Source organism: Aulonocara stuartgranti, assembly GCF_965226115.1.
Source record: "Aulonocara stuartgranti genome assembly, chromosome: 3".
Lineage (NCBI taxonomy): Eukaryota > Metazoa > Chordata > Actinopteri > Cichliformes > Cichlidae > Aulonocara > Aulonocara stuartgranti.
The window spans coordinates 75401910-75429259 of NC_138941.1; the positions used below are offsets into that span (position 1 = coordinate 75401910).

Genomic DNA, 27350 nt, shown 5'->3' on the forward strand with positions numbered 1-27350 from the left:
AAAGATTTCCTGTGTCGTTCTGTGCTGCTTTTTGGTCTCTCACTGAACGTGCTCCTGTGAATAGCTAGTACATCATGGAGTGGGTGGGAGGTGTTATCCATGATTGTCCTCATCTTGGAAAACATCTGCCTCTCAGACACCACCCTAACGGAGTCCAGCTCCATCCCCACAACATTACTGGCCTTGTGATCAGTTTAGGTCTGTTGCTATATGTGGCCTTCAACCTGCTGCTCCTGCATGCAACAGCATAGAGGATAGCACTTTCCTGGCCATCGGCTGGGTGTCCTGCCATCATGGAAGGCCTCCTGAACCGCATGGCCACTGCAGTTTTCCACATGGCATCTCTCCTCACAGCATCTCTCCTCACCTGTTAGCCTCCTGACAGCTCTGTCTTGGACTATGGGGCTGTTGAGCTCCAGGTCAGCCCCCTGAGTTACTGTTGTGCTGTCAACCATTGAGTCAGCCCTGAATTGCTTGCTTTCCCCTAAACTATGTGTGAACTGCTTCTGGGCCTTCAGGGCCTTTGTAGACGCTCTGTGTGGACTCTTGTTCCCTGATTTTGGCTCCTTGGTTTTTGTTTGTTTCTGCGTATTGGGCCCTCCAATCCCTCCTGCCACTCACAGTGCATGACACATAACCTGAGTAAAAAACCCCCACAAATATTCAGAACTATTTATCACCCAAATGATTAAAAAAAACAAACAGACAATTTTAACTAAAAAACAAACACATTTTCCCTGATGAGATACTTTGTTTAGCAGTCCTCTGAGAAGGGGTTAAGTGTGGGAAAGCGTTCAAGAGGTACTTTACAACAGGAAAGTGTGTTTTCTCATTAGCAGAAACGCCCCCCAAAAAACAAAAAACAGATGTCCAACATCTGTACAACGGTCAACCATCCACCCAGGTCCTTGATGGTGTGCCAGCTTATACTATAACTCAGATTATGGATGCCAGGTGCTGGGGTAGGGGTTACTAATATTTGGTGGACTTAGAAGGGTAAAGTCCAGAAAAACGTTCTTGGAGGGAGAATTTTGCCATGGATACCCTGAAAATTTGGTAGTTTGCGGAAGGTGTTTACACTGTGAACAGCAAAAAGAGTGAAACGGAGTGAAATTCACTGTTTTTGTCGTGGTCCTGGGTCATGCGACCCAGTGGTTCTGAGTTTCATGTTATTTTGTTATTTCATCGGTATTGCAGTTTCTTTTCAGTTATCTAGTTATTCGGTCATGCCTAGTTTGCAGTTTAGTTCATGGTTTATCAGGTTCCCCTTGTGTCATGTCTACGTCGCCATGTTTCCTGTTTTATTTTGAAAGAGTACAGTATGTTCTTTGTTCATTGTAATCAGTTTTACTTCCCCTGTCCTGTCATTAGGTAGTGTCAGCTGTGCTCCCATGTGTGACTCCTTCTCTTATTTGCATTTAGTCAGTGTGTTTCTGTTCAGTGAGTGTTGGGTCGTCTGTTGTCACCTCCCATGTTATGTTAGTGTGTTTAATGATGGTGTGCAGGACATGTTCAAGTTTTGGGTTTATCCCTTCAGTTTCCCTCATGCTCCTGCTCACCATCATGTCCAGATCGGTATCTATGTCATCACAGTTTTGTTAGAGTCCCAGTAAACATAGTTTAGTTTCGCCCAGTTTAGGTTTAGTGTTAGTTCTTGTCATGTGTTGCTTTGTGTTATTGTGTGTCCCAGTGTTGTATCGGCCACAATAAAATGCTCGGTTTTAGTTCTTTAAAGTTCTGGCATCCTCTGTGTCCTGCTTCTGGGTCCAGTTACAAAACAAATCGGCCCAGCCCTGCCGTGACAGTTTTCTCTTGGAAGAGTTCTGCATTTGGGTCTGATTCCTACCTACACCATGACATTAACACCGGTTTCCATGTCCAGATAGATTTCACATACCGTTAAACTTCACATATTTCCTTGAGATATATATATATATATACACATATAATGATGCAGTGCCACACACATTCATATTTGAGTGTTATTGTTTTCAGAGAGACTGCTTTTTATTTCCTCATTGCTGTGCACTAAGGCCTGTTGTTTTATAACAGATTTGAAGGTAAAACTTGGAGTCAATGCTGTTGAACCTGTTTTCTGGAACAGAGTCTTGAAGAAACCAAAAGCAAACTCGCATTTATGTGTCAACATTTGGAGATAAATGTCTCACTGATTCTGATCCATCCGTGTTGGTTAATTCTGCCAGTTGGATTTTTGTTTACAGGGGGATGAAGATGCTGCTGGTGTTGCTGCTCCTCATCAACAGTAAGATACACACTTTAAATACTGTTTAAATGCCGATTGTGTGTAAAACTTATGGAGCTGTATTACAAACAAGTAACTTGAATAGTGAGGAAAGAAGCTTTGTTTGTAAAAATATGAAAGACTGTAGTCAAAGGTTGTGCTTTTCCATCATTGAGACGCTGAACAACATCTTAAAATAGTTTTACACTAAATCCCTTTGTCTGTACGGTGGTTCAGTCCTCGTCTTACAAACAGGCGTTCATCGCAGTCACCGTACAAGTCTGTAGGTACTGAGAGCCAAGGATGAACATTTCTGACATACCTCTGCAGGAGTGCCAACTACTCACTGTGTGTGTGTGTGCATGTGTATACATGGTGTAGACTTGTTTAAACTGATTCTACTACGGTGGTTATCCTCAGGCGGAAGGAGTGGCTGAGCAGCCTGCAGTTTATTCATATTGAGTGTGATGTACAAGAAGGTACAGTGTTGTGTGTAACAGGAACAGGAAAACATCACAGTATAAAAGATGAAGATAAAGGCTGAACTGACAGCTGTTCCACTGCTGTCACATTAAGGACCTGCATCAGAATAATTTTTGTAATGTTGCTTTACTGGAACAGCAGTTATTAAACTTGTCACAAGATGGCGCTCCAACATATTCACAGTCACATTAAGTGGTGAAGGAAACACTTGTATGTACAATAAATGTATCTACAACATCTGTGTCAAACCAGCTTACTATTGTGTTGTCAAGAGTCAACGTTTCAATATTCAAACACATGTCTTGGGTTTCTTAAATTAATTTCTCACCTGAGGTATCTGAGACAAACCCACAGCATGCGGTTAATTTCTATGTCTGTTTATGTGTCTTCAGTTTCCCAGCATGCCCTGGCTGTGGTGGTGGAGGTGAATGAGGGGGAAAGATCTGTCCTGCTGCCCTGTCAGTACTCAGGTATTACACCCGAGGACCCCACAATGATGTGGACTCGCAATGATCTTGATCCCAACTCTGTCCACCTACAGCGAGAAGGAAGAGATGACCTTAGAGGACAAAACCAGCGTTACAGCAGGCGCACATCAATGAGGCGTGATGCTCTGCACACTTTAGACTTCAGCCTCACTCTGAGAAAACCACAACTGACCGACAGCGGCAACTACACCTGCTCCATCAGTTTTGGAAGAGAAGAGCTGACACTGACAGTTATACAGCTACAGGTCAAAGGTCAGCAAGAAATGCCAACACCTGCTCTTTATACAGCTCAGGAGTCAGTACTGTGGACAGATCAGACGTTAAACAGGTTAGATTGATTTGGTTAAAAGTTGCCATTGTTGTGTTTAAATTTGTCTTAAACACAACAATGACATGCAGTTTTCTTAAACTGCATGTTTAGATATTTTTCTGTTTCTACCATACATGTACGATGGTGGAGGAGGTTTAGCTATTAGTGTTTAACTGCAGGCACATTCCATATAAGATTGTGGTTTCCTTATTTGATAAGGAATGTTTACTTCCTGCCATTTATAGGCTCACCTGCACTGGTATATGAGAGACCGTTAAAGGGGTTAAACCGTATACAGGAGGGGTGAGATGACTCGGACACACAGTCCCTTTAACCTTTATGACACACCATATGGGTTTTACAATGGGGTTGTGTGTTGACTGAATAAAGGCTGCAAGGGGACGCTGGTTCTTTGGCGTTGTCTGGGATCAGGTGAGATCCCAGACAACTGATCCGACCGGCTTCCCTTGCAAGTTAAAACCCATCAATCTCTGGTTGTCTTGCTTCGTTCATGGGGATAAGTCTCTGAATCAGTGAGGCCTGTGAGCGCAGGCCTAACAAAGAGTGTTTTGGCAATTCTGTTATAAACGAAGACCAACATTTTAGATCTAAGCTCCATGGAAGCCACAACTAAGGTACGATTTTAGCTTGAATAAAGCGATATTGATTCATTAAATCCTGAATTGATTTTTAAATATAAATGTATTTTGCCAGGAACACCTGAATCTCAGGTTAAAGCTCACAAAACTATTTTAACAACCACCAAACAGCTAAAACACCAAATGACAGCAGGTACACTGATTCCACACAAACACCTAAACACAAAGCACAGACCATTTCACTCGACGGCACATACACAGACACGCCATCAGGACTAAAAGGCGAGATCTCACTGATTCTGAAGCTGCAGGTTTTGTCACTCTCTGACCAAAATTTACTGAACCAGCAGCAAAAGTAGATCAAAACTAAGCTTCACATTTGATAAACATCGTCTTTAATTCCCTCTTACTTTTGCCGTTTTACTTCCACCACAATAGAATCACACTTCCTGGATGGCTCTCTGTCAGTCACTTAATATGTTGATTCATGGTTTTCTTTCATTTTTGTTCTACTGCAAAATATTATAAGGTAATATAAAAAGCTAGGCTAGAAAAAGGTTTTTCTGTCTTTTATTTTCACTTTGACACAAAGGCATCTGCTGTGATGCGCGCACCTCTGATGAAGTCTCACAAGTGTCAGCTTTTTTTATATCTATATATCTATATCTATATATATAGATATATAGATATAGATATAAAAATATGGAAATGTACTGATAAATGATCAGAATTATAAGATTTCTCACTGTCTAAGTCAAAATTGAACTGATCGAGACCTTATGAATCAGAATCTAAACGATTATAGAAATCGACACCCATCCCTAGCCACAATAGCAGAGTGGACTGATTCTAACGCTTTTCTACTCTCCCGGAGTACTCAAAGCGCTCTATACAACATGCCTCATTCACCCACTCATACAAGCACTTCTAAACTCAAGTGCAAACTAAACTACATTCACACACATTCATATTCCGATGAATGCATCCGAGGGCAACTTGGGGTTAGTATCTTGCCCAAGGATGTTTGGCATGCAGACTGGGGAAGCCAAGGATCAAACCACCAACCTTCCGATCAGTAGCTGATCTGCTCTACCACCTGAGCCACAGCCACCCCCCCGAGGATACATAAATACATAATATTTTATATTTTCTGATGACCGTATTTAGTTGTCAAAACTGTGTAACACTCTTCAGAAATGTTGAGGTTTTTCACCACTTGCTGAAGCCTTTTCTAGTAAATACTGGCTCCCAGTGAAACTCAAGAATTCATTTAGTAAAGACAAGCTAACAAGTGCTGAGTTCTTTGGTACACTGTATTTAACCAGCTTTTGTTAAAACTTGTCTGGAATGTGGGATGCTTCCAAAGAGCAGGTTACGGTTACACTGGGTCTGCTTGAGGATGTCCTGCTGTCATCAGCAATGTTAGCTTCCTTGGTGGGTGGAAGTCCCTTTGATTCCGTTGACTATAATATTTTATTTAATGCTTAAGATGCTGGCTGGTATCTCTGGTTCAGCACAGTAGGAGGAAGGTTCCTCCTACTCGTCTAGAAAGACTTTTTGTCTCAGGGTAAGCAAACCCTCCTCTGACACTGCTGCTCTAATCTGTGGGGTAGTGCAAGGCTCAATTCTGGGTCCATTATTTTAATTTGATATCCTTTATTTAGCTGATGTCATTAAATGATATCAATTCTATGCTGATGACACCCAACTGTGTCTGTCTTTTAAGCCTCGACAGCTGGATAGACTATCCTCCACAGTCCACTCTGTGTCCCTGATAACTGCTCTCTACTAATAAACTTTTTTTTTTATATTCACACAAGACTCAGACTATGACTACAGCTTCTCCATAAATGCCTTTAAGAATCAGTCAAAGGATTTCTGTCCAGTGTTTGTAATCTTTCTGTATTTGATTCTTGACTTATATGTAAAATCTCTTTGACGTTCCTTTAAAAGAACATTTCTAAATTGTTATAGTCTCCTGTACGTAAATGCATAAAAGTATTCATGCATTTGTGTCATTGTGGTGGATTACTGTAATGTCTAGTTTACAAGCTTAGAAAAAAAGCTTTATTTATATGTCTAAGTGATACAAAATGCTGCAGCCAGGCTCCCAATGCATTGTAGTAAGCAACCTTGAAGCGCTTTTTATTTATCTGCTTTACAGTTGATTTTATAATTAGATATAAAATTCTCATCCAGTGGAGCCCCGCCTTACGAAGACCCCATTTAACGAAGAATTCAATTTACGAAGGCTCTTAACGGCAGTATTTCTGCCCATGGTACGGCAAAATGCCCGCATAACGAAATCCGCTGGCAGAGACCAGAATTCCCACAATGCCTTCCGAATCATGTGATAACCCCTTGGCTTTTGTACTTGCGTTTTGCTGTTCCATATGAAAGACGTATCGTTGTTGCAGTGCGCTATTTCGTGTGCTTCTCATATGCAATTAGCCTACCGTTCATTCATAATGGGGCCGAAAAAACTTTCTGCAAGTGATTCGAGTGAAAAGAAGAAGCGTAAGGTGCTCTCGATGGAAACAAAGAGAGAAATTATTGACAAATATGAGCAAGGTCCTCCTCCACCAAGAACTTTGTCTTCAGCCAGCATCGCCTCACTCAAAAGGCGATGGAAAAAGGTGCTCCGACTTAATGAAAATTTTGACTTACGAAAGACGCTCTGGAACGAATTTATTTCGTAAGTCGAGGTTCCACTGTACTTACATATAGACCACTAGATGGGCTAGATCAATTTAGTGCTTTGTATGTACATCCCCTTTGCTCTGTGGACTTTTTCTTTTCAGTAACAATTTCTTTTACAGGCTTTTGTTCCCTTATTCCAACGTTTTTTTGCGATATCCTGCTGTCATCAAATTCAAAATGAGATTTCTGATCAGTCAAAAAATAAACAAACAGCAAAAAAAGAAAACATAGTTTAAAATACATTACATTTAAATTATAAAAACTTTTATAAGTGTCTAATATAAAGATTTTGTGTGCATTAAACAATGTTTCCATGGCATCAAGGCTTTTTTAATGCTGGAAATGATCAAACGATGATTAAATTGTTAACGTTAAAGATCCAGTTTAGCTTTCAATGGGAAAAAAGAGGCCAAATGATGATATATTACCACAGAGACATAGATTAGCAACACTAATGCTCATATCCCAGATGACTATTTCATATTGTGATTTATTGTCCTCTCAGACCAGCAGGTGGAGATGAAGGTGACTGAAGGCTTAGAGTCCGTCATCCTGCCCTGCAAAACAAAATCTTACCTACCTGAGGACAGCACAGTGGAGTGGACTCGCTCTGACCCAGAACTCATGATGGTTCATGTGTATGCAAACGAAGGCGACCAACTTAATGACCAGGACGGCCTTTACAGAGACCGAACAACAGTGAATGAAGACCTGCTGAGAACTGGAGACCTCAGTCTGACCCTGAAAAAACCCACAAAGAGAGACAGTGGAGGATACATCTGCACCATCTACAGGGACAAAGACATCCTGAGACAGAAAGTAGAGCTGCAGGTCAAAGGTCAGAGATGTAGATAAAGGTCAGTGGTGCTGTAGATGTTGTCATAATATTATTATGATGTTTTAATATTATGGTCTATTATTGTTTTCTACACAGAGCCATTCCCATCTTGGGCCATAGCTCTCCCAATTATCCTGGTTGTTCTTGGGGTTTCTGGAGATCTTTTATGAAATAAAAGACCCCCAGAGTTACAAACAGCTGATACAGAGAGCTGAAGAGAAACTTCCAGGTTTGTTCCAGAAGTCAGAAAACCTCCTTCAGACTCAGTCATTGATCAGTGAAACAGCTCCACAACATGACTTTACTAAACAGTGTGTGTGTACACCTGCACCGTCCACAGCAGGGAGGGAAAGATCCTGATGAAGAAACAAGTGCTGCTCTTTGTCAGTGGAGGTGAGTGCTGTAGATACAGGGCAGAGGTCAGAGGTCACTGTAAAAGCTCAGAGATGAACTGTGAGTGTCCACATCATCCATGAGGCTTTCATGAGTTTCTCATAATGTTTGTTTAGCATGTGGCTAGCATACTGCTAAAGCTCAGTCAGTCCCACATATATGTGTACGCTGTTAGCGCTCACGTCTCAGTCACAATCACTACATGCATGTTTTTTTATGAAAACTTTCTGATATTCCACATAAACACACGTGGAAATATCACAAGTCTGAGTCGATGAAACAAGGAGTGGAATTGGAGGTAATGTTACCATCAGTGTTGATGTTGCTGTCTGTATCACTTACACGTGCTTCACTGTCTTCTCAGTCCCCCAGAAGGAGGTGGATGCAGGAAAGGACTTTGTACAGCTGTCCTGTAAAACCACACTTGATTTACCTCATGATGCTGAAGTGGAGAGACGCTAACAGGAAGGTCCACGTGTATCAGGATGGCTGTGATCATCCAGATAGACAGGATCAGGATTACAGAGGCCGAACAGAGATGAATAAAGACCTGCTGAAATCTGGAGACCTCAGTCTGACCCTGAAACACCCCACAGAGAGAGACACACAAGTCTACACCTGCACCGTCTACAGCCAAGAGGGAAACATCGTGTTTAAGAAAGCAGTGAGCAATCTGAGAGTCAAAGGTCGGAGAGGATTTTATTGGTTCACACACTGTGTTCTCTCTGTGTTAGACCTACACTATCTTATACAGGCTGCATGCTTTAGCCTAACGACAGCTGGGATAGACTCAACTATGACCCTGCACTGAAGAAGAAAAATACTGGGGCACCACTATCAGTGATGGAAAATAGAAACGGAAAGTGTTATCTCACAGGATGAACCATTAATTGATTTATAATCAAATCATCCATAATGAGAAATCACGCTCCTGTTAGTGATCCTCCATCTGGATGGATGAGAACAATCTTCTGAACAATCTAGCAGGAGATGGCCCATATCTATGGGACTGATTTGTGCTAATAACGCCCATTGTATGGACTGATAACAGCCGAAGCGGGTGAATAAAGTCACCCAGTAGCTAGCTGTGCCATTACCCAGCATACATCACTCCCTCCATAAATGCAATAAACGATACAAAGGTAATAGCCTATAATTAATTTATCTGCTGTATCTGCTGTTTCTCAGGTAGTTGCTTACATTGTATAATTTATTGTGTTCTGTATACGTCACTACAATGTGATTTTGGAAATATATAAATATACGGACAACAGGCTCTTCCGGGTAATCTCTATATAAAGGGTAATCTCTATATAAATATCCGATAGCAGTTAGGTCCCCTTACTTTCAGCAGCTGTTGAAAGCAGGGGCGGAGCGTGGGGGTGGCTTACTGGGCTTAAGCCCGGGTTGTTTTGTCAGAAGCCCGGGGTCTTTTGGAGTGTAATTTTTCATAGTTAGATGCCTGGCTGACAACTGTATAAAACAAAAAGTACACACAATATTCGAAGCACATAGTGCACACTGTGGGAATTTACGACTGTGCGTGAATCCCCCCTGATATTGGTATGATCCGAGTTCAGGCACTAAGCGACTGAGCGAGGGGGCGGGGCAGCTGCTGCCAGCAGTGAGTGCGCTGTTGGAGAAACGGAGCCAGCCATACTAAGGAGAGCTTAAGTTTGACCAGGTACCAAAGAAAATCATTCATACCGTACAAATAATGTAAATATGACGGTGCATCATGAAAGATTGATATCAAACTGATCACTTGACCAATATTACGTTACTTGCTCTTCAAGTGAATCAACAAATGGCGAAATGAAAAGCCGAACAAATGCTATTTTATTTTAGAGTCTTAGCTTACGTGTGTTTATTTCATATTTTCAGTTCTTACCCTCCCCGACTAAATCGGTTTCAGTTATGTACTGAAATATAAGAATGGACATTAGAGGCTTCTTTCAAAGAAAAAACTCAGGTAAATGTTATTTTATATATCCCACATGCATACTACCCTTTAGGGCCAAGCCCCGGGTGTTTCAAATGTCTGGCTCCGCCTCTGGTTGAAAGGATAAAGTTGTGGTATGTCAGTGGTTAGAAATACCATTATTACTTTAGGATTAGTTTAACACAAAGTCAGGGCTGACCCGGGACCATTGCTGTGAGTCACAGTGCGCAGCATAAAAGTCCTTTCACATCGGACGCAGGATGTGCTGCTAATGCTAACTGCTAACTAAAAGCAAAGCAAAGGATCCAGAATCTGTTGCTGGCTGCTGGGCTCTGTGGGTTTTTGCAGCAGCTCCACCTGTACTAGATGCACCTGCTCCTTGTCTTTTCTATCTCTGACTTTATGTCCTCTACAAGAGTTTGTTTTTTTTTGCTAGTTCTTCAAATGTTCAATAAAAACATGTATGCTAATTCATAACGAAGAAAGCTTTGTAATGAAGACTGTCATTTCGAAAACACTGCCCCCCCCCCTGCGTCCGCAGCGCTGTTGAAAAGGCTGTGGAAGTCCCTGTATTAAACACGTAGACCTGTGACACAAAAATCACCAAACTTGGACGACCACAGACTGTTTTCCTTCGTGGTGATGAAGGAAAACGCTGGGTTGGCATGTAAAAGGGCATTTATTCCCTTCAAAGACCTGCAGTTCAAAGAAAGCGCCCCTCGACAGCCAAACCCATCTGTTCTCTGATTGGATTGTTACATTTGTGATTGACATGACATTCACCAATCAGATGAAAGGAAGAAAAATAGGGTCAAAATTCGTAGTTGTAACTTGCAGGGGTTGTTTGGCTAAGTCCACACACAAATCTTTTTTACACACACACAAATTTTTTTTACACATACAAATCTTTTTTACAAGTACCAAAACCGATTTACAAGTACAAAATATTTATGACCACATTTTGAGCCCATACTGTCAGCCCTGGCACTGCATTACCATATTGAGCTTCAGTCAGAGGAAGTCACGGTTGCCAAAAATGTTTTGAAGCTCAAGAGTGAGGCTGGTGTCATCCCAGATATGTTAACATTGTACAATCTTCTGGATAATCAGATCTTCTCCACACTGAAAACTGCTATTCAGGTTGCCCTAATAAACCCAGTTAGCAGCTGTAGCTGTGAGAGGTCTTTTAGTGTCTTGAGTCAGCTCCATACCTGGCTGAGAAGGACCATGGGTCAAAGCAGACTCCAGCACCTGGCTGTGATGTCAGTTGAGAAAGAGATGCTTGAGAGAGTTGACCACCCAAAAGTGATTGACAGATTTACCAACCTCAAGGTGCGGCGACATAGGATAAAAGAAAAGAAAAAATCTGCAGGGCCATAGAAGTATCTGCAGTAAACATCTTTTCATACATTGTATACATTGTACCAGAGGCCAAGGTGTCTCAGTTTTTCTAATTTTTTAATAATATTTTGTACATTTCAAGAACTCTTCTATTTTTGGAGTGTATTTTTATGTATCTGTATTGTATTATACAGATACTTTAAAAGCGAATCTCTGTCCAAAAAATGCACTCAGTTTACTTTTTACTCACTATGAGCATCATTCATCATTCTCCTCCAGTAATTAAGGTTAGGATATGTATTGTTTTATTCCAATCCATTCTTCTTTAGCAGCATTTAAATAACCTTTATCAGATTTGATGGTTTTGTTACAGACTTTAAAAAAAGTGTTTTGCTTTTCTTTCACAAATGTGGGGATTCAATTGTGTTAAAATGTACAAAACATGGATGTCATGTTTTGTGACGAGGACCCAGGCACAGAGAGACTTGATGAATTTAAGAATCTTATGATTTAATAAAGAAATTTGCAGACTTGCACAGAGATGGTAAAATTATTATGACTGAAAATGGAGATGAAGACAACAGACGACGAGGAACAGAGGGAACTCGGGACAACTGGAGACATTTAAGGATGCAGGGATTGACAGAGACAGGGAAGAAGTCTCATTGTGGCGAGTAAAGTTTATCTTGCCTGGATGGGCAGCTCTCTGGGTGCTCAGCACCCCCAAAGCTCTGATCCTAGAATCGCCCCTGGCGTCCAGTGCTACATAGACTGCCGGGATTATTACAGTACTTAGCTCTGTAGGCAACACTAGTGCTGTTGTTACACCAACCTTTGTGCACGTAGATGTAGAGCAGGGGCGGAGCGTGGGGGTGGCTTACTGGGCTTAAGCCCGGGTTGTTTTAAACAATCCAATCAGAGAACAGATGGGTTTGGCTGTCGGAGGGGCACTTTTTTGAACTGCAGGTCCTTGAAGGGTAATCTCTATATAAATATCCGATAGCAGTTAGGTCCCCTTACTTTCAGCAGCTGTTGAAAGCAGGGGCGGAGCGTGGGGGTGGCTTACTGGGCTTAAGCCCGGGTTGTTTTGTCAGAAGCCCGGGGTCTTTTGGAGTGTAATTTTTCATAGTTAGATGCCTGGCTGACAACTGTATAAAACAAAAAGTACACACAATATTCGAAGCACATAGTGCACACTGTGGGAATTTACGACTGTGCGTGAATCCCCCCTGATATTGGTATGATCCGAGCTCAGGCACTAAGCAACTGAGCGAGGGGGCGGGGCTGCAGCCAGGTGCTCTTGTGCCTGTGAGTGCGCTGTTGGAGTAACGGAGCCAGCCATACTAAGGAGAGCTTAAGTTTGACCAGGTACCAAAGAAAATCATTCATACCGTACAAATGACGGTGAATCACGAAAGATTGATATCAAACTGATCACTTGACCAATATTACGTTACTTGCTCTTCAAGTGAATCAACAAATGGCGAAATGAAAAGCCGAACAAATGCTTTTTTTTTTTTTTTAATAGAGTCTTATCTTACGTGTGTTTATTTCATATTTTCAGTTCTTACCCTCCCCGACTAAATCGGTTTCAGTTATGTACTGAAATATAAGAATGGACATTCGAGGCTTCTTTCAAATAAAAAACTCAGGTAAATGTTATTTTATATATTATGCTTTGTATGTTGTTCAGTATATTTCTATGCAAAACAAGAGGGATTTCAGTACACAGCAGGATATTCACATTTGTAACCAGATATTTACACTTTAGGGAGAAAACATAAAACATTTTTACTGTACAACATCAATTTAGAGTAAACTTTTGTTTTAGATAAATATTGAAATATATTTTGAATTAGTTAAATGTCAGAATAAAGAGAGACAGAGCTGTCTATTTTTTATCACTTTCATCAAATTTAAGAGTACATATACACTAAGTTTATTGTTAATTAATAAGAAAACCAGATGATTCCATTCTGAGCTGAAGAAGCTTCTGATAGGTTAGTAGAGTCCATGTGAGTAAACTGGTGGCACAGCTGTGGATGCATATAAGGCAAAACACAGAGCCTGTTTCTTTGACATGGGAAAATTAAGAGATATCAACCAAAACACCAGGAAAAGAACTGTGGAGCTCCATAAGTGTGGCTCAGTTTGAATACAATTTGGTGCCATTTGCAATTAAGAAATACAGACAGTTTCTCTCTTTACTCTTAAAGTTAACAAATATGTTTTTTATATTTATCAATCTAAAAAAATAAACATTTAGTCTGATTTGATGTTACAATTATAAAAGTGTTGTGTTTTTATCTGAAGAGTTTGTAAATATCTGGTTTCAACTGTATATTTGATGATTGTCAGCACAAAGAGGGAGAGAGAGGAACAGAGAGGGAGATGCAGAATGAGGACAGAACAGAGATGAACAAGAGCAGGTGAGACTCACATGTTAGTCAAATGGTTGTTTACCAAAAGTATCACCGTATCATAGGTCCTCATGTATCTCGTACCTAGTGTTTCTTTTTAGGTTTGTTATTTTTCAAATTCTGTATTTATTAAGTTCTGCAGGCTTGTTTGCACAACAAGGCTAAATAATTATATAAACTTTTGTGAATCTAAATATTGTACTTTGGTAGAATTAAAAAATAAGTGTAGTGCAGGTCTATGATGATTTTTAGTGCTACTATCATCTAGTTCTGATTCTGGTTCTGTCTTAGTTAAATCCTAAGTAGTCCTGATTTTGAACTCTTGTAGTCCTGTTTTAATTCCGGATCAGTTCTGGGTCTGGTTGAATTGGGGTTTAGTCCTCGTGTCTTGATGCAGCCCTGATTTTGTTCTGCCTTGCTGCTTAATTAAAAAACTAGTTTAAGGTGTCCTGTATATGTGATATCTTTTTTCCCCTATATGAAGTCATTCTTTTTTGAACAAAACTCAAAACAGAGCCAATTAATCTTTCAGTCATTTCTAAACCCCCCCCCCCTCCCCCAAAAAAAGAAAAAAGAAAAAAAAATCCACATGCATACTACCCTTCAGGGCTAAGCCCCGGGTGTTTCAAATGTCTGGCTCCGCCTCTGATGTAGAGTCCCCCTCCTCTGTTCGGTTTCACTTCCCGTAAACAGAAAGTAAACTTTGTGCGTGGGCGTGTTTGGAGCTGCAGGTGTGTCCAGGTGTGGGTTCGTTGGATCAGCAGAGGATTTAACGGGACTTTGTGTCGGTTTGAGTTGTTTTTAAAGGAGGATGAAGACGCTGGTGGTGTTCCTGCTCCTCGTGAACGGTAAGAAAGTCTCTGTTTAACCTGCAGCAGCTCCACAGACAGTCCTCTGTGCTGCACTCAGGTGAAGCTCGCGCCTCTGCCGTGAGTGTTGGAAATACAGATTTAATGATGAGGCTTTAATAGTAAAAGTATGAGGGAAGGTTAGAAACAGACCAGACTAACAGACTGTGGACTTTGTAGCCACAGATTCCCGTATGGCAGAGCTAGTTAGCCATGCTAAAGTAGCCTCGTGTCTGCGCTGCTTCCAGTGTTCTGGAAAAACGTCCTACTTTGTCAAAACATTTTTTTTTTTTTTTTGCTATATTGCTCAACCGAGGATGTAACATAATCAGATTAATGACGGTGCCTTGTATGTTATACTGTTGTTTGTAAATAAAGTTTAAAATATATATATATATATATATATATATATATATATATAAATATATATAAAAAAAAAACTTTGTCAAAACATCCTGCCGTAGCGTAAATCTATCGTCACGTCTATCAATTGACGGAAGATTGGACTCCCCCCCCGATCTCTTGGTTCTGACCTGGAACGAGAAATCACTCCAAGACGAACGCTTATTCAATTAGACAATTTTATTCACCATGTACATGGGAGATGTGTATAGCATAAAAGCCTCCTGCAGATCCGGCGGGCAGTCCCTGGATCCGTTACACTTATACTTTTTCAGAGTTCGTCATAACCCCCCCCGATCATTACTGATGAGGAGGGGGGGGGGGGGGGGGGGTTAACATATGGGGGTTATGTCTGTGAAGGTTCTCAGTCATCCAGGTCATCGTAGTCAAAGGAGCTTGCAAAGAAAAGCGTCTGGACTTCTTTAAGTTGCTTGAAGACGTTTCACCTCTCATCCGAGAAGCTTCTTCAGTTCTAAGGTCAAATGGTGGAGAGTCCCAGATATAAACCTAGTGGGAGTTTCCCCCACAGAGGGACAAAAGGACCCCCTGATGATCCTCTAATCGCCTGAGCCAAGGTGTGAAATTGGGTGTGGGTCCCAATCAGCCAGAGTTTCGGGTGAGCTCATTGTGAAACCTGGCCCCACCTTATCATGCGAATTCCTGAGATCAGATGGCCCAGGATGTGAGTGGGCGTTAAGGCGTCTGGGAAGGGATCTCAAAACTGGATTATAGATGGCAGAGAGTAATCCAGTTTTGAGATCCCTTCCCAGACGCCTTGGGCCATCTGATCTCAGGAATTCGCATGATAAGGTGGGACCAGGTTTCACAATGATATATATATATATATATATATATATATATATATATATGATGTCATGACAAAAATGATTGACCAACAAAACATTTTTCTCCTTCATTTCTGTCAAACAATGCTGTAACGTGTCTCGCGGTTAGTATCATGGTTGCTAGGCAACCTGAACAGCACAACAAAGCGTATACCGTCCCATTTTACAAGCCTCTCACTTCTGCACTTCTCGTACTTATAGTACGCACCGTACGTAGTACGCGTAGTGCGCGTACTTCAAGCGTGCAGACTCTGAATTGGGACACAGCCACATCCACCCACTGGTGATGGCAGCTACATTGTAGCCACAGCCACCCTGGGGCGCACTGACAGAGGCGAGGCTGCTGGACACTGGCGCCACCGGGCCCTCTGACCACCACCAGTAGGCAACAGGTTAAGTGTCTTGCCCAAGGACACAACGACCGAGACTGTCCAAGCCGGGGCTCAAACTGGCAACCTTCCAATTACAAGGCGAACTCCCAACTCTTGAGCCACGATGGAAGGAAATGATCAGACATGCCCACTCTCTGTAAACCAGACAGCTAAACTGACCAACAGGTCAAGTGAAGACAACACAATAACAGCAAACAAAGTCATGCAACAGTGAATCAAGTTGGAACGCCAAACTGGCAACAAATGACCAACTGGTCAAAAAGAGATGTTCACTATGCCATCTTCATTTTCTATGCTTTGTTTCGGTGAGGGAAGTTCAAGCTTTTCTGGTCCTGGTGCTGAATTTAACTCTTGGTGGGAGGCACAACTTTTGTCAGCCATTTTTGGTGCATAATGAATAATAGAGGGTCAGATATCTTTGCTGGCACTGAGGGTTAACAGTATGACATGGGGGCATCTTCAGGTTTGTGCTGCTGTTCACTGGCTGACTGTGAGTTGGGCATTTGTCACTGACATTTACAGGGTTGCTTCTTCTGTACGGCTTAATATGGTCAATGCTGTACTGATTTTTTAAAGTAGCTCCCTCGATGTTTTTTAATCTAACACATTTGCCAGAGATTTTATGAATAGTGTAGGGACCTGAAAAATCTGGATCTAGTCTTTCTATCTTCCTTCCACGTTTCCCCATGTTTGGGAGAAGAAGTTCATCTCCAACATTGTACAGAAGGGTTTTGTACGTCTTCCTTTTGTAATTTTTGTGACTTTGCTATATTTTCCTCTACAGTTTTTTTTTTTAAACTTTGTCTTGTGCGTCTCTTGTGGAAGATACACTGTAACTTGACTCCTCTGGGAGAATGATGGAGGACAGCTAAAATTTTCAAATTTTAATTAACAATTACAATCACAAAGGCAAATAAAGCATGTGAAACATGAACTGAAAAAACTATCAATAATAACTAATTTTTAAAACTAATTATACTACTATAAAGCTTTGAACTCATGTTGCCACAAAGATAGACTCCTATCATATTTTTTATTATTAACACTTGTTATTATAGTCACTTTTTACTCTTGATACACTTGCACAGGTGAACACATTATACTGAAAGGTGTGCTCGCCATTGATAACTTTGCATAAAGATACAAATATAAAGAAATAATAATTAGTCACTTACCTTATCTGTAAAATGTGTCTTGCATTTAGAAACTAAGCAGAAAAGATGCTGCAGCCAGTATCGATATGCACACTTTCTAATTAAGATTATATTTAATTCATGCACAATCAAGGATATGTTGCTTCTCTCCCATACATTAAACGGAATGGTGTGTATTTGGTTGTGGTGTGGACCTTAGACCTCAAAGAAAACAGTGTAGCATCCAGATAGACATTCCGTTGACTAATTTTTTGAGGGCTCTACATGTAGACAATAAAGCCCCCCCCCCCCAAAATATTGACAGTGTTTTAAAAGCTATTGAAATGTTACATGGCATCTTCGAAAACGTTAGAGCACTTTCGCAAATATGTGATGTCTTGCTAATCGAGCAGATATTTAAAGTTTACACAGCACCACTCTCGCATGAAAATATCTTAAAAGTTTATTTTGTGACCCAGAAAGAGTAATATTTCAAACTCCGCCCCTCTGTGTTCCTCCGCCCCTGCCTCGTTTGAGTTTTGGACGAAATGCATTCTGGGATATTGCATTTTGTCATTTCGAGCTGATTGGAGACCAAAACCGCCAATCAGATTTTTTTTTTTGCATCCAAGTCTGTGATTGGTTGGTTTTGTGGCACAAATATAACGGTGTACAGAAAGAGTTGAACGCACACAGGCAGAAATGTTGAGCGTGCAAGCAACACATTGCGAGCGAGCGCAAATGCACAAACTGAGCGAGAGGGGCTGCTATTGTGTGTGTGTGTGTGGATAATAGCAAACACTGAAATACGTTTTTTGTACGTAGCAATGAATTTTGTTCACTCAAATTTAGCTTTTCTTCGCTCAAAATAAATTTCTCCTTAAAATGCAACACTTTGCAACACAAATTTTTTTTATATGCGCTCAATTCTTTTTCTACGTGTGCTCAGAATAGAGGCACAAAAATAACGCATTAGTCCCATGGCTTCTTCTTTTGTTTTTATCACTTTTGTGGGGATCCAGAAATTCTTTTATTGCTGCCATATAACCTGCATTATTATAATTGCATTAATAACATTCTTTACAGTATTATTCCATTTATAATATTTTTACAGTATTAAGAAGAACTACTAAAAAACATAGAATTATAAAATCAGAAAGGCACCTAATGTAGCAGGGTTGAGACGACAAAATAGTTAATTAACACACTTTATTAACAACCGATGATTAAAATGACCAGACTCCCTACCACGATGCTACCCTAAAACAATCATAGCTTGATAAAAAAACAAACCAAAAAAACCCTAAACAAAATAGTGGAGACCGGCCACTTGAGGCGGCAACCTACAGGGAGGAGTACCCAAGGGTGCCACCAATTACTCACCCATGTAATTTACACTAAACTCTAAACTCTAATGCATCAGGGAGGGGACTCCACCTCACATACCCAGCCCCTCAACAAGCGGCCGCACCTCCGTTAAAGCAATAAAACAAAGCATAAAACGTTAAACAAATTAGTAAAAGAGATCTACATAAAACAAATACACCCCAAGTTACTGTTCTCTAGAAAAGCATCACATAACAAATAAAACAGCATATGACAAGACAGCAGCAGTATAGCACAATCCTGCAACAAAAGAGGGAAACAGTCGTCAAGGTCCACCCTACTACATGCCACATTATGATAAACGCAAGAGTCCCACTTACCACTCTCTGAAGGGCAATACTTATACTGAGTAGCTTCCCTGGAGAGATCTACAGCGCTTAGCTGCCTAATGCTCTCGGCCACCTTGGATGGACAAGACTGCCAAATGCCGCCATCTGGTAGTGAATCGCAGCTTTCTTATAAGCCCAGTAATTGTTAACTGGGAAGGTGTGGATGTTAGTGGTGCGTTCGTGGACATCACGTAAGATCCTACCCCAGAATCTACTTGGACAAACTGCCCGAAATGCATTGAGAGAAACATTTCAGGGATTTTGAGTCATTCTGCACTCCAGATGGGTTAATTGGGTTACAAATTTTAATCAGATTAATCATGATGATGGATTAATCCGTGTTGACGCGTTAATTTAGACAGCACTAATAAAAATAGATCTCTATTTCCTCACTCTAAAAATGTTTTGTTGGCTCAACTCTTTAAGTTACAAACGTTGCATATTATTAAGTAAATCCAGCAAGTAAATTTTAGGTTTGGCTAACACAACTGCTTTAACAAACCAGCATGATTTACTTTGACCTCCAAACACATAATTAAGTTTAAGCAACCTAACATTAATTTAGATTTTCCTAAAATATCAAGTTGACAAATTACATTAGTAATTAGTAAAAAATGACATTACTCTAACTCATTTTTTACATATATTTTACTCTATCCTATCCTGCAAATGGTGTCAAGTTTCTAAAGTAACTTTTCTAAAATCTCACATAGCTATTTCATTTATTCCAACTGATTAAATAGTTTATTGCAAAAATTTTTCCAAGTAATGCAATTCCGTGTCATACAACATAAATCAAAGAGCAGCCCTTTAACTGTACTTCAGTAGAATCCCTCCACAAACGACCTCAGTAAGAAAGAAAATGTAGAATGTTTATTACCTGGACAAGGTCTGTTTAGTGAATCAGAAGCCAAAACATACCAATTCACTCCATTTTCTTTACTCCACAATGGTGTCTTCAAATTCCGATTGACTGAACACACCAGGCAATCAACATTGTGTAGAGTCTTGATAGCTGGGAAACAAGCAGAGCAATGGGGCCTGATGATCAACTTTGAGAACCACTATAAAGATTTGTAAATGTATATTAAATAAAACAGTCAATAAACTATGAAGTCTTCCAAATCACAATAATTTTAAATCATGCCCTTCTAAAATACCTCAGAAAACAAACATTACAACGTAAGGCAATTGGTTTTGCAAATCTGCTTATTATTAAGCATTAACTTTAACCTATCAACTTGGTAAATATCGCAGAATAATAAAAAAAAAAAAAAGACAAAACGTTTTAATGTTCAACAACGCAACAAAGGTAACGTATATAAGCCCCATCATTAAGGAACACGCTTTGGGCACACCAAGGTCTTCCAGGACAGTTGTTCCTTCAATCACAATTTTAGGGTGGAAGAAATGCTGCTGTATGTCTGGTGACTACATTCTTTACCACTTCTTCTGGGAACTGTTCCTCACTATCCTGCCAAGTAGGTTAAAAGGGCACATGTCGGGGTTTTTTTTTTTTTGTACCATTTAAAAATAAAACAAAAAAGTGAGACTTACCTACCAGCTGTTCTCTGAAGAGATCCTCCTCTTTTTTTTTTTTTCAGATACACCATCAGGCAACGGATTGCGACCTCTCTCTTTGTTTCCATCGAACTCTGTAGAATAAAAAAGAAAACAGTTTACTAGGCGAAAAGTCTAAAATTGTAAACTTATGGGACTTGCAGTGTGTCCACTGTGCAGTGTGTGCAGTCTGGTCCAGTTTTTAAGAAGGTTGTTTCCAAGTTAACAGTGGTGATCCTTTAGAATTCATTATTCAGCTGTGAAAAAAGAAGAAGAAGGACACAATTAAATAGTAAAAAATGTTAATATAATACACAATGTCACCTGAGCAATGGCGGTACATTAGCTAATATCCAATACACTGCTGTAATTTTTCGCTTTTTTTTCTTGAGGTGCCAAGCGGATTACACACTTCAAACTCATCCACATACAAAATGAGGGAAATGGCTGGACTCTCTCCTGATAACAATTTATTGTACCCTGACAAGTGACAAATTTTAATTATAAGTGGAAAAACTGACAATGTACTCTCTTATTTGTGAAGCACGTTTGCTAGCTAAAAGTAATGGCTAGCTAACCTTTTTTTAAAAAACAAAAACAAAAACAAAAAACAACAACAACTCTACTCTGCTAAATTATGATTAAAACTATCAAATTTTAGGTCTTTAAAGATGACCTTACCTGAAGCCAAGTGTACAAATATAACTTGTAATTCATCTATTTAGAATTCAGTGCTTTGTTATCTTACCCAACACAGTTTCGGGAAAACACACCTCAACTCCCACAAAGTGAGAAGAATGCTTCTTGTGCCCGTGATGATACAAACATATGCTACGGGGTTGCCCTGTGCTGCATGCATGGTCTCATACAAACCTATGGCTAACCAAAGTAAACACCAGAGTGACAGATGTAAGTAATTACAGAAAAAAATACATTGCCTTTTACTTTTGTAGAGTAACAACTCAAATAACAGGCTAAGTTTCAATGTGCATCATGTAGCTGCCATTGTCAGACTAAGCTTACACAGTAAACTTATATACTGTAGATGCTGACGTACTGCAACTTACAACACGTGCAGTTGTTCAGGTGTTGTGGCAAAAACAAAACCAAAAGAAACCCTTTAACCACTTTTAACCCCTGACTTTGACACGTCTTTTTATGTGATATCTCCTGGTGATTAATAAATTAACAGGATTTACTTTGATGAGTTTCTGTTCAGGCTCAAATCGGTTAAAGGGTCTCAGTGATGAAATACTAATAATAACTCCCCAAAAGTATCGAGTCTGTTTTGAAAATGTAAGGAGTAGAAAGTTCAGATATCTGTTTAAAATTGTAGGGAGTAAAAGTAAAAAGGAGTCACAAAAAAGTACTGAAATCCAGATACCAGAAAATTGTACTTAATTATTTACTGCCCGACTCTGGAGATGAGGAGAGGTTTTTATTAGTCGTTGATGTTAAAGTGTTAGAATTGTCATCAGTTACTATGAATCTATGTAATCAATATACACTAATAATGTAACATTACACAGTATTAACCTGAATGAATTTTGCCTCCTGAGGGTTACAGCTGTGAATGATGTCATCAATGGGCATTTTTTTGTGTTTTTATTTGTGTGTCCTCAGTTTCCCAGCATGCCCTGGGTGTGGTGGTGGAGGTGAATGAGGGGGAAAGATCTGTCCTGCTGCCCTGTCAGTACTTTGGGTTTATACCTGAGAATCCCACAGTGATGTGGACTCGCAGTGATCTCCATCCCAAATCTGTCCATGTGAGACAAGACGAAACAGACGATCTCAGAGGACAAAACCAGCGTTACAGCGGGCGCACATCAATGAGACCTGATGCTCTGGACACTGGAGACTTCAGCCTCACTCTGACAAAACCAACAAAGACTGACAGCAGCATCTACACCTGCTCCATCAGTGATGGGAGAGAAGAACGGAGACTGAGAGATATCCAGCTGCAGGTCAAAGGTCAGCCACAAACACCTTGTGTACAGGTCAAAGATCCTTCACAGATATTGAGCTTTAATCCTAGAAACTGAAGCAAAAATTGATCATTGAGATTTTTCATCCAGTTAGTCCTGATGTAAATATTACGCTCATGTTAGGAACCACTCGAATATGTGTGCGTATCAGTGTGATGTGTAAATCAGAGTGTAGCTAGTAACTGTAGTATCCTTAAGGGTAGGTTTTTTAAATTTAAGATTTAACACATTACATTTATCAAAGATTGTCTACGACAGCTGGTTGCTGACATGAATACCTCAAATATGTTATCCTACACCAGATCAGATGTTAGAAGTTATACACACTACAGAAGAGGACAAATTATTAGCCCGCCTATGAAAGTCAAAGGAGCTTGCAAAGAAAAGTGTCTGGACTTCTTTAAGTTGCTTGAAGACGTTTCACCTCTCATCCGAGAAGCTTCTTCAGTTCTAAGGTCAAATGGTGGAGAGTCCCAGATATAAACCTAGTGGGAGTGACCCCCCACAGAGGGACAAAAGGACCCCCTGATGATCCTCTAATCGCCTGAGCCAAGGTGTGAAACTGGGCGTGGGCTCCAATCAGCCAGAGTTTCGGGTGTGTTCATTGTGAAACCTGGCCCCACCTTATCATGCGAATTCCTGAGGTCAGATGGCCCAGGATGTGAGTGGGCGAAAGAGTGACCTTTGACCTTTAGATGCAGATGGACTGCTGAGCAGCTCAGCAGTCCATCTGCATCTTAAGGATAAAGGTCACTCTTTCGAGGATGCCAATGTTCACATTTTGGACAGAGAGGACAGATGGTTTGAAAGAGGAGTGAAAGAAGCCATCTATGTCCACTGTGAGCGACCATCTTTGAACAGAGGCGGGGTTTACGACACCAACTCTCTGCCATCTATAATCCAGTTTTGAGATCCCTTCCCAGACGCCTTAACGCCCACTCACATCCTGGGCTATCTGACCTCAGGAATTCGCATGATAAGGTGGGGCCAGGTTTCACAATGAACTCACCCGAAACTCTGGCTGATTGGGACCCACACCCAGTTTCACACCTTGGCTCAGGCTATTAGAGGATCATCAGGGGTCCTTTTGTCCCTCTGTGGGGGGTCACTCCCACTAGGTTTATATCTGGGACTCTCCACCATTTGACCTTAGAACTGAAGAAGCTTCTCAGATGAGAGGTGAAACATCTTCAAGCAACTTAAAGAAGTCCAGACGCTTTTCTTTGCAAGCTCCTTTGACTACGATGACCTGGATGACTGAGAACCTTCACAGACACCCGCCTATGAAAGTTCATTTTATAAAAACTTATTTACCAGGTGTCGTTAAAGACAGGAAGGCATTTTTAACAAAGCTGTTTCAAACCCTCTAGTTTTGTTTTTCATCATTATATGAGTTTACTTTGCACACAAAAAGTTATTAACCAAAAAATAAAAATTACCACATGAACAGATTTTTTCTCAAGTCCAGACTGATTTATTTTGTCTTTGGCCCGGTGTTTTCTGAGTGAAAACTCAAACCCTTGAGTATCAATACCTGGAGTTTTGATACTTGCCATCTTGATTTTCTCAAGATAGCGCCTGTGTGGATTTATTTGGATTCTGCTTGTAAATTTGTCCTCAATGTTGTTGCTCCTTTAAGTTTCAGACAGTGCATGCCCAAGGCTAGTCTTTGACTAACTGATTCTACCCGAGCCATTAGAAAAGAATGTAGAAGATGTGAAAGACGGTGGAAAAAGTAGACGCTGTATGTTTGTCTGGAAAGTTTATCATAGAGCAGTAAAGGCCGCCAAGCACTCTTATTTTTCTCAACTTATTGCTGCTAGCTTGCATAACATGCATCATGTTTTGTATAACACTATAAATTCTGTACTTAATATTGAAGCCTATGTTCTTTTGCAGTCTTCTGATGTTACGTGCAATCACTTTATTAATTTTTCTGTGGACAAGGTTTCTAGCTTGAGACCTCCGACTCTATCTATTGCTCACCTGGCCATGCATGTTTCTTGCTCAAGTCTGTTTTCTGCTTTTCTACCAATTGCTCTACTTGATTTAGAGACAGTTGTGTTAAATGCGGTGGCACAATTTTTAATTGGTAGAAGGAAATTTGAGCACATCAGTCTTGGCCTCTCTACATTGGCTTCCCATCAAATTTAGGATCCGTTTTAAATCTGTTTTCTTTTATTGGGTTTTAAATCTTTAAATGGTCTGGCTCCTGTTTATTTGTCTGATCTGCTGTCCCCACTCGTTCGCTTTTGTCAACTTCGGTTGCTTTCAGTCCCTAAGTTGCGGCTGAAACTTAACCCTGATGGGGTTTAAGCTCTTGGGGGTGTCTGTGGTTCCCGAGCGCTGGGGCTACGAGAAAAGAAGGCCGGGGAAATGCAATAGGAGTACCCCCATCGCAGGGGGAAGCGTAATACCCCCAAGCGACAGGCTCATCGTAGTGGCGGCATTGTCGGAGGGAGAGGGACAAGGAACGCGAGAGGGGTAGTGGAGTACCCCAAACTGATAAGAGTGGAGATTGGCGGTACTAAGGCTGCGGCTTTTTTTGAGGGATTCTGCGGGCACTAGGCGCGTGACTTTCCCTACATGCGGTTATTTGCTAGCACGTAACAGAAAAGGGAGGCTATGTCATGCACTGGACCGTGGCAGTGGAAGTATAAGATCGAGGTAGGAGGTGCAGCGGCGACACCGAGGACACGGCCGCCACGACGGGCCACGTTTCACTATCAAGGATTGGAGAGCAGCAATGTCACTCAAGACCTTCCAGGTCTACTCGAGCACCTTGCGTTTCAACAACCGAGAGGCCAGATAAGCCAGGCGGTGTCGCGACCCCGAGGAGCGCGGCTACCACAAACTGGCCCCTATCAGAGCCATTTGGGACGAGTGGTGCGCGAGACTGCCTTGCATGTACCGGCCAAGCCCCGAGGTCACCGTAGACGTGCTGCTCCTCACCCCTTGCTCTTGGTACTTTTCTGGGTACCGGGATGACCAAAATGATTACGACGACGAGCTCAAAAGGTGAAGGCTCTTCCTTGAGCGGTTAGGCAAAGCCCTTGCGCTCCCCGCGATTGAGGCCAGGGCGATCGCCCCAGTGCTCGCCCAGCCCGCCGCCGCTGCAACCAGGTGCCCCGAGGGGTCACGTGACACCCCACCGACAAAGCGTGGCATGTGTATCGCAGGAGCAAGGACATCAAGGCCAAGACCCGGTGCCACCTGCACATGTGCTCCAGATACGCGATCACCAACTGCCCCAGCTGCGCTTTGCTTGGGGGTCCCCTCGGGCCGCGACGCCCGCACGCCATCAGCGCCACAGAAACCCCACGGAAGCACAAGGGTTAACATAAGTCCAATAAGTAGCCGAGATGCTGTTCGATCGGTGGCATTGTCTCAGACGTATCATGCTTGACACGCTTGTCGTGTATTACAGATGGCAGGTATGCAGTCGCTTGATTCGTCAGGGTCGTGTGGTTTGGCAATACAGAGAGTGGCTATAGTGAGTCTGCCGGTCAGTGGTGTTGTTTTCTTATGCAAAGTACCAAATGTTCCTTACGGCAATACGTCGAATCCAAGCTTGCGATGTTCAGACGTAAGCTCAGCGAACCAACTGGTAATCTGTTCCAGCAAGCTGGACGGATTTTTGAGTCCCGCGAAACACAGTTCGCCTATATATATGATATTCTTTTCCACCGATTTGTAGGATGTTTCTCGTCAGGATACTTGGCACTAATATGTCACATGGTCCGCGTGAACACATCTTTCCAAGACCCTCCTAGTGTTATCTACATCCATACTTTTTCGCGTATAGAGGCTGACACACACATAGACAGGATTCTTGGTCTGGACCTTGCGTCTCGGACCTCGCATCTGAGTTACACAGCACACTTCTTCATGGCATGGAACATTATGTGTAGTGTAGCAATACACTAAGACACATAATAAGACACAAATAAAGAAGCGCATGAAGAATAACATGGAATGATCTGTACCTTTTATGCAACTTAATAAAATTACACATTTTGTGCTTTTTAACTAAGTTGCTCTGTGAACACAAAGCTAGGCCTAACACACAATGTTGCGGGGCTGTGTATGTTTAATTAGAAAATTACATTTGGTCGGGGGTCCGGTGGGTTTTTTGGTCGGGAACTGTGCGCTCAGTCGGGGGGAATTCGTGAGATTATATAAAGACGTGATCTGACAGTTGCTCGTAGAAGCCGGATGTTGTATTGACAATGTACTCCTTGAATGCAGCTGTGCGAGCGCTAACCTTTGCGCTGTGTTTCTTGTGCCGGTCCTCTAGTCAAAGCGCAATTAAACAAAACAGCAGTTACAGAGAGCGCTGTGATCGGGTGAATGGCAGATGCTATCACATTACCAGGCATTTTAGACAGTCCGACATCTGTGTTTTACAAAGACAGACTGCGTATCTCACCCACCAACCATTTGTACAGTGTAACACCCGTGAGATCGGGGTACCAAGTTACTATCCGCTTCCTCAGCTGCAGTGACGAAGGGCAATACATGTTAGGGGGGGAGCTTTTCACAGTTTTCGCCAAACCTGAACACTTGAACACTGGGGTGTATATTATACCATAGTAACCCGTCTACGTGGCGTGTAATGGAGATATGGAATCACACGATGAGTCAAACAGAAATCCCGGCGGGTTGTTGTTCAAAAGTCCAAGCCGCCACAATGCCTGAAGGTCATGGAGCTGAC

At 41.4% G+C, this 27350-nt stretch overlaps 2 protein-coding genes and 1 long non-coding RNA gene across 8 annotated transcripts in view; all 3 read left to right on the plus strand.

The window, feature by feature from the left end:
- Positions 1-2094: 2094 nt before the first annotated feature.
- LOC309703643 (butyrophilin subfamily 1 member A1-like) lies at positions 2095-9213 on the plus strand. 4 transcript variants are annotated; one of them, XM_082528574.1, is made up of 6 exons: positions 2095-2263; positions 3118-3465; positions 7328-7660; positions 7757-7889; positions 7973-8053; positions 8418-9213. In XM_082528574.1, the coding sequence occupies exons 1-4, from the start codon at positions 2227-2229 to the stop codon at positions 7828-7830; spliced, it is 792 nt and encodes a 263-aa protein (XP_082384700.1). In that variant the 5' UTR covers positions 2095-2226; the 3' UTR covers positions 7831-7889; positions 7973-8053; positions 8418-9213. The 4 variants fall into 4 exon arrangements, with proteins under 4 accessions (XP_082384700.1, XP_082384701.1, XP_082384699.1 ...); XM_082528575.1 differs by having other exon boundaries at positions 8001-8053; XM_082528573.1 differs by having other exon boundaries at positions 7757-8053.
- Positions 9214-12268: 3055 nt separating this feature from the next.
- Positions 12269-14259, plus strand: LOC309703734. Its single transcript, XR_014275999.1, has 3 exons — positions 12269-12704; positions 12901-12988; positions 13695-14259. It is a non-coding gene; the product is annotated as an uncharacterized lncRNA (long non-coding RNA).
- Positions 14260-14409: 150 nt separating this feature from the next.
- Positions 14410-27350, plus strand: part of LOC309703654 (coxsackievirus and adenovirus receptor homolog) — a 75464-nt gene continuing 62523 nt past the window's right edge. The window contains exons 1-3 of one of the 3 annotated variants that reach the window (XM_082528593.1): positions 14410-14604; positions 21409-21560; positions 22275-22622. In XM_082528593.1, the coding sequence (XP_082384719.1) occupies positions 21449-21560; positions 22275-22622 (460 nt within the window). In that variant the 5' untranslated portion in view covers positions 14410-14604; positions 21409-21448. The remainder of the gene's footprint in view (positions 14605-21408; positions 21561-22274; positions 22623-27350) is intronic. The other 2 variants (XM_082528594.1, XM_082528595.1) reach the window with 2 other exon arrangements.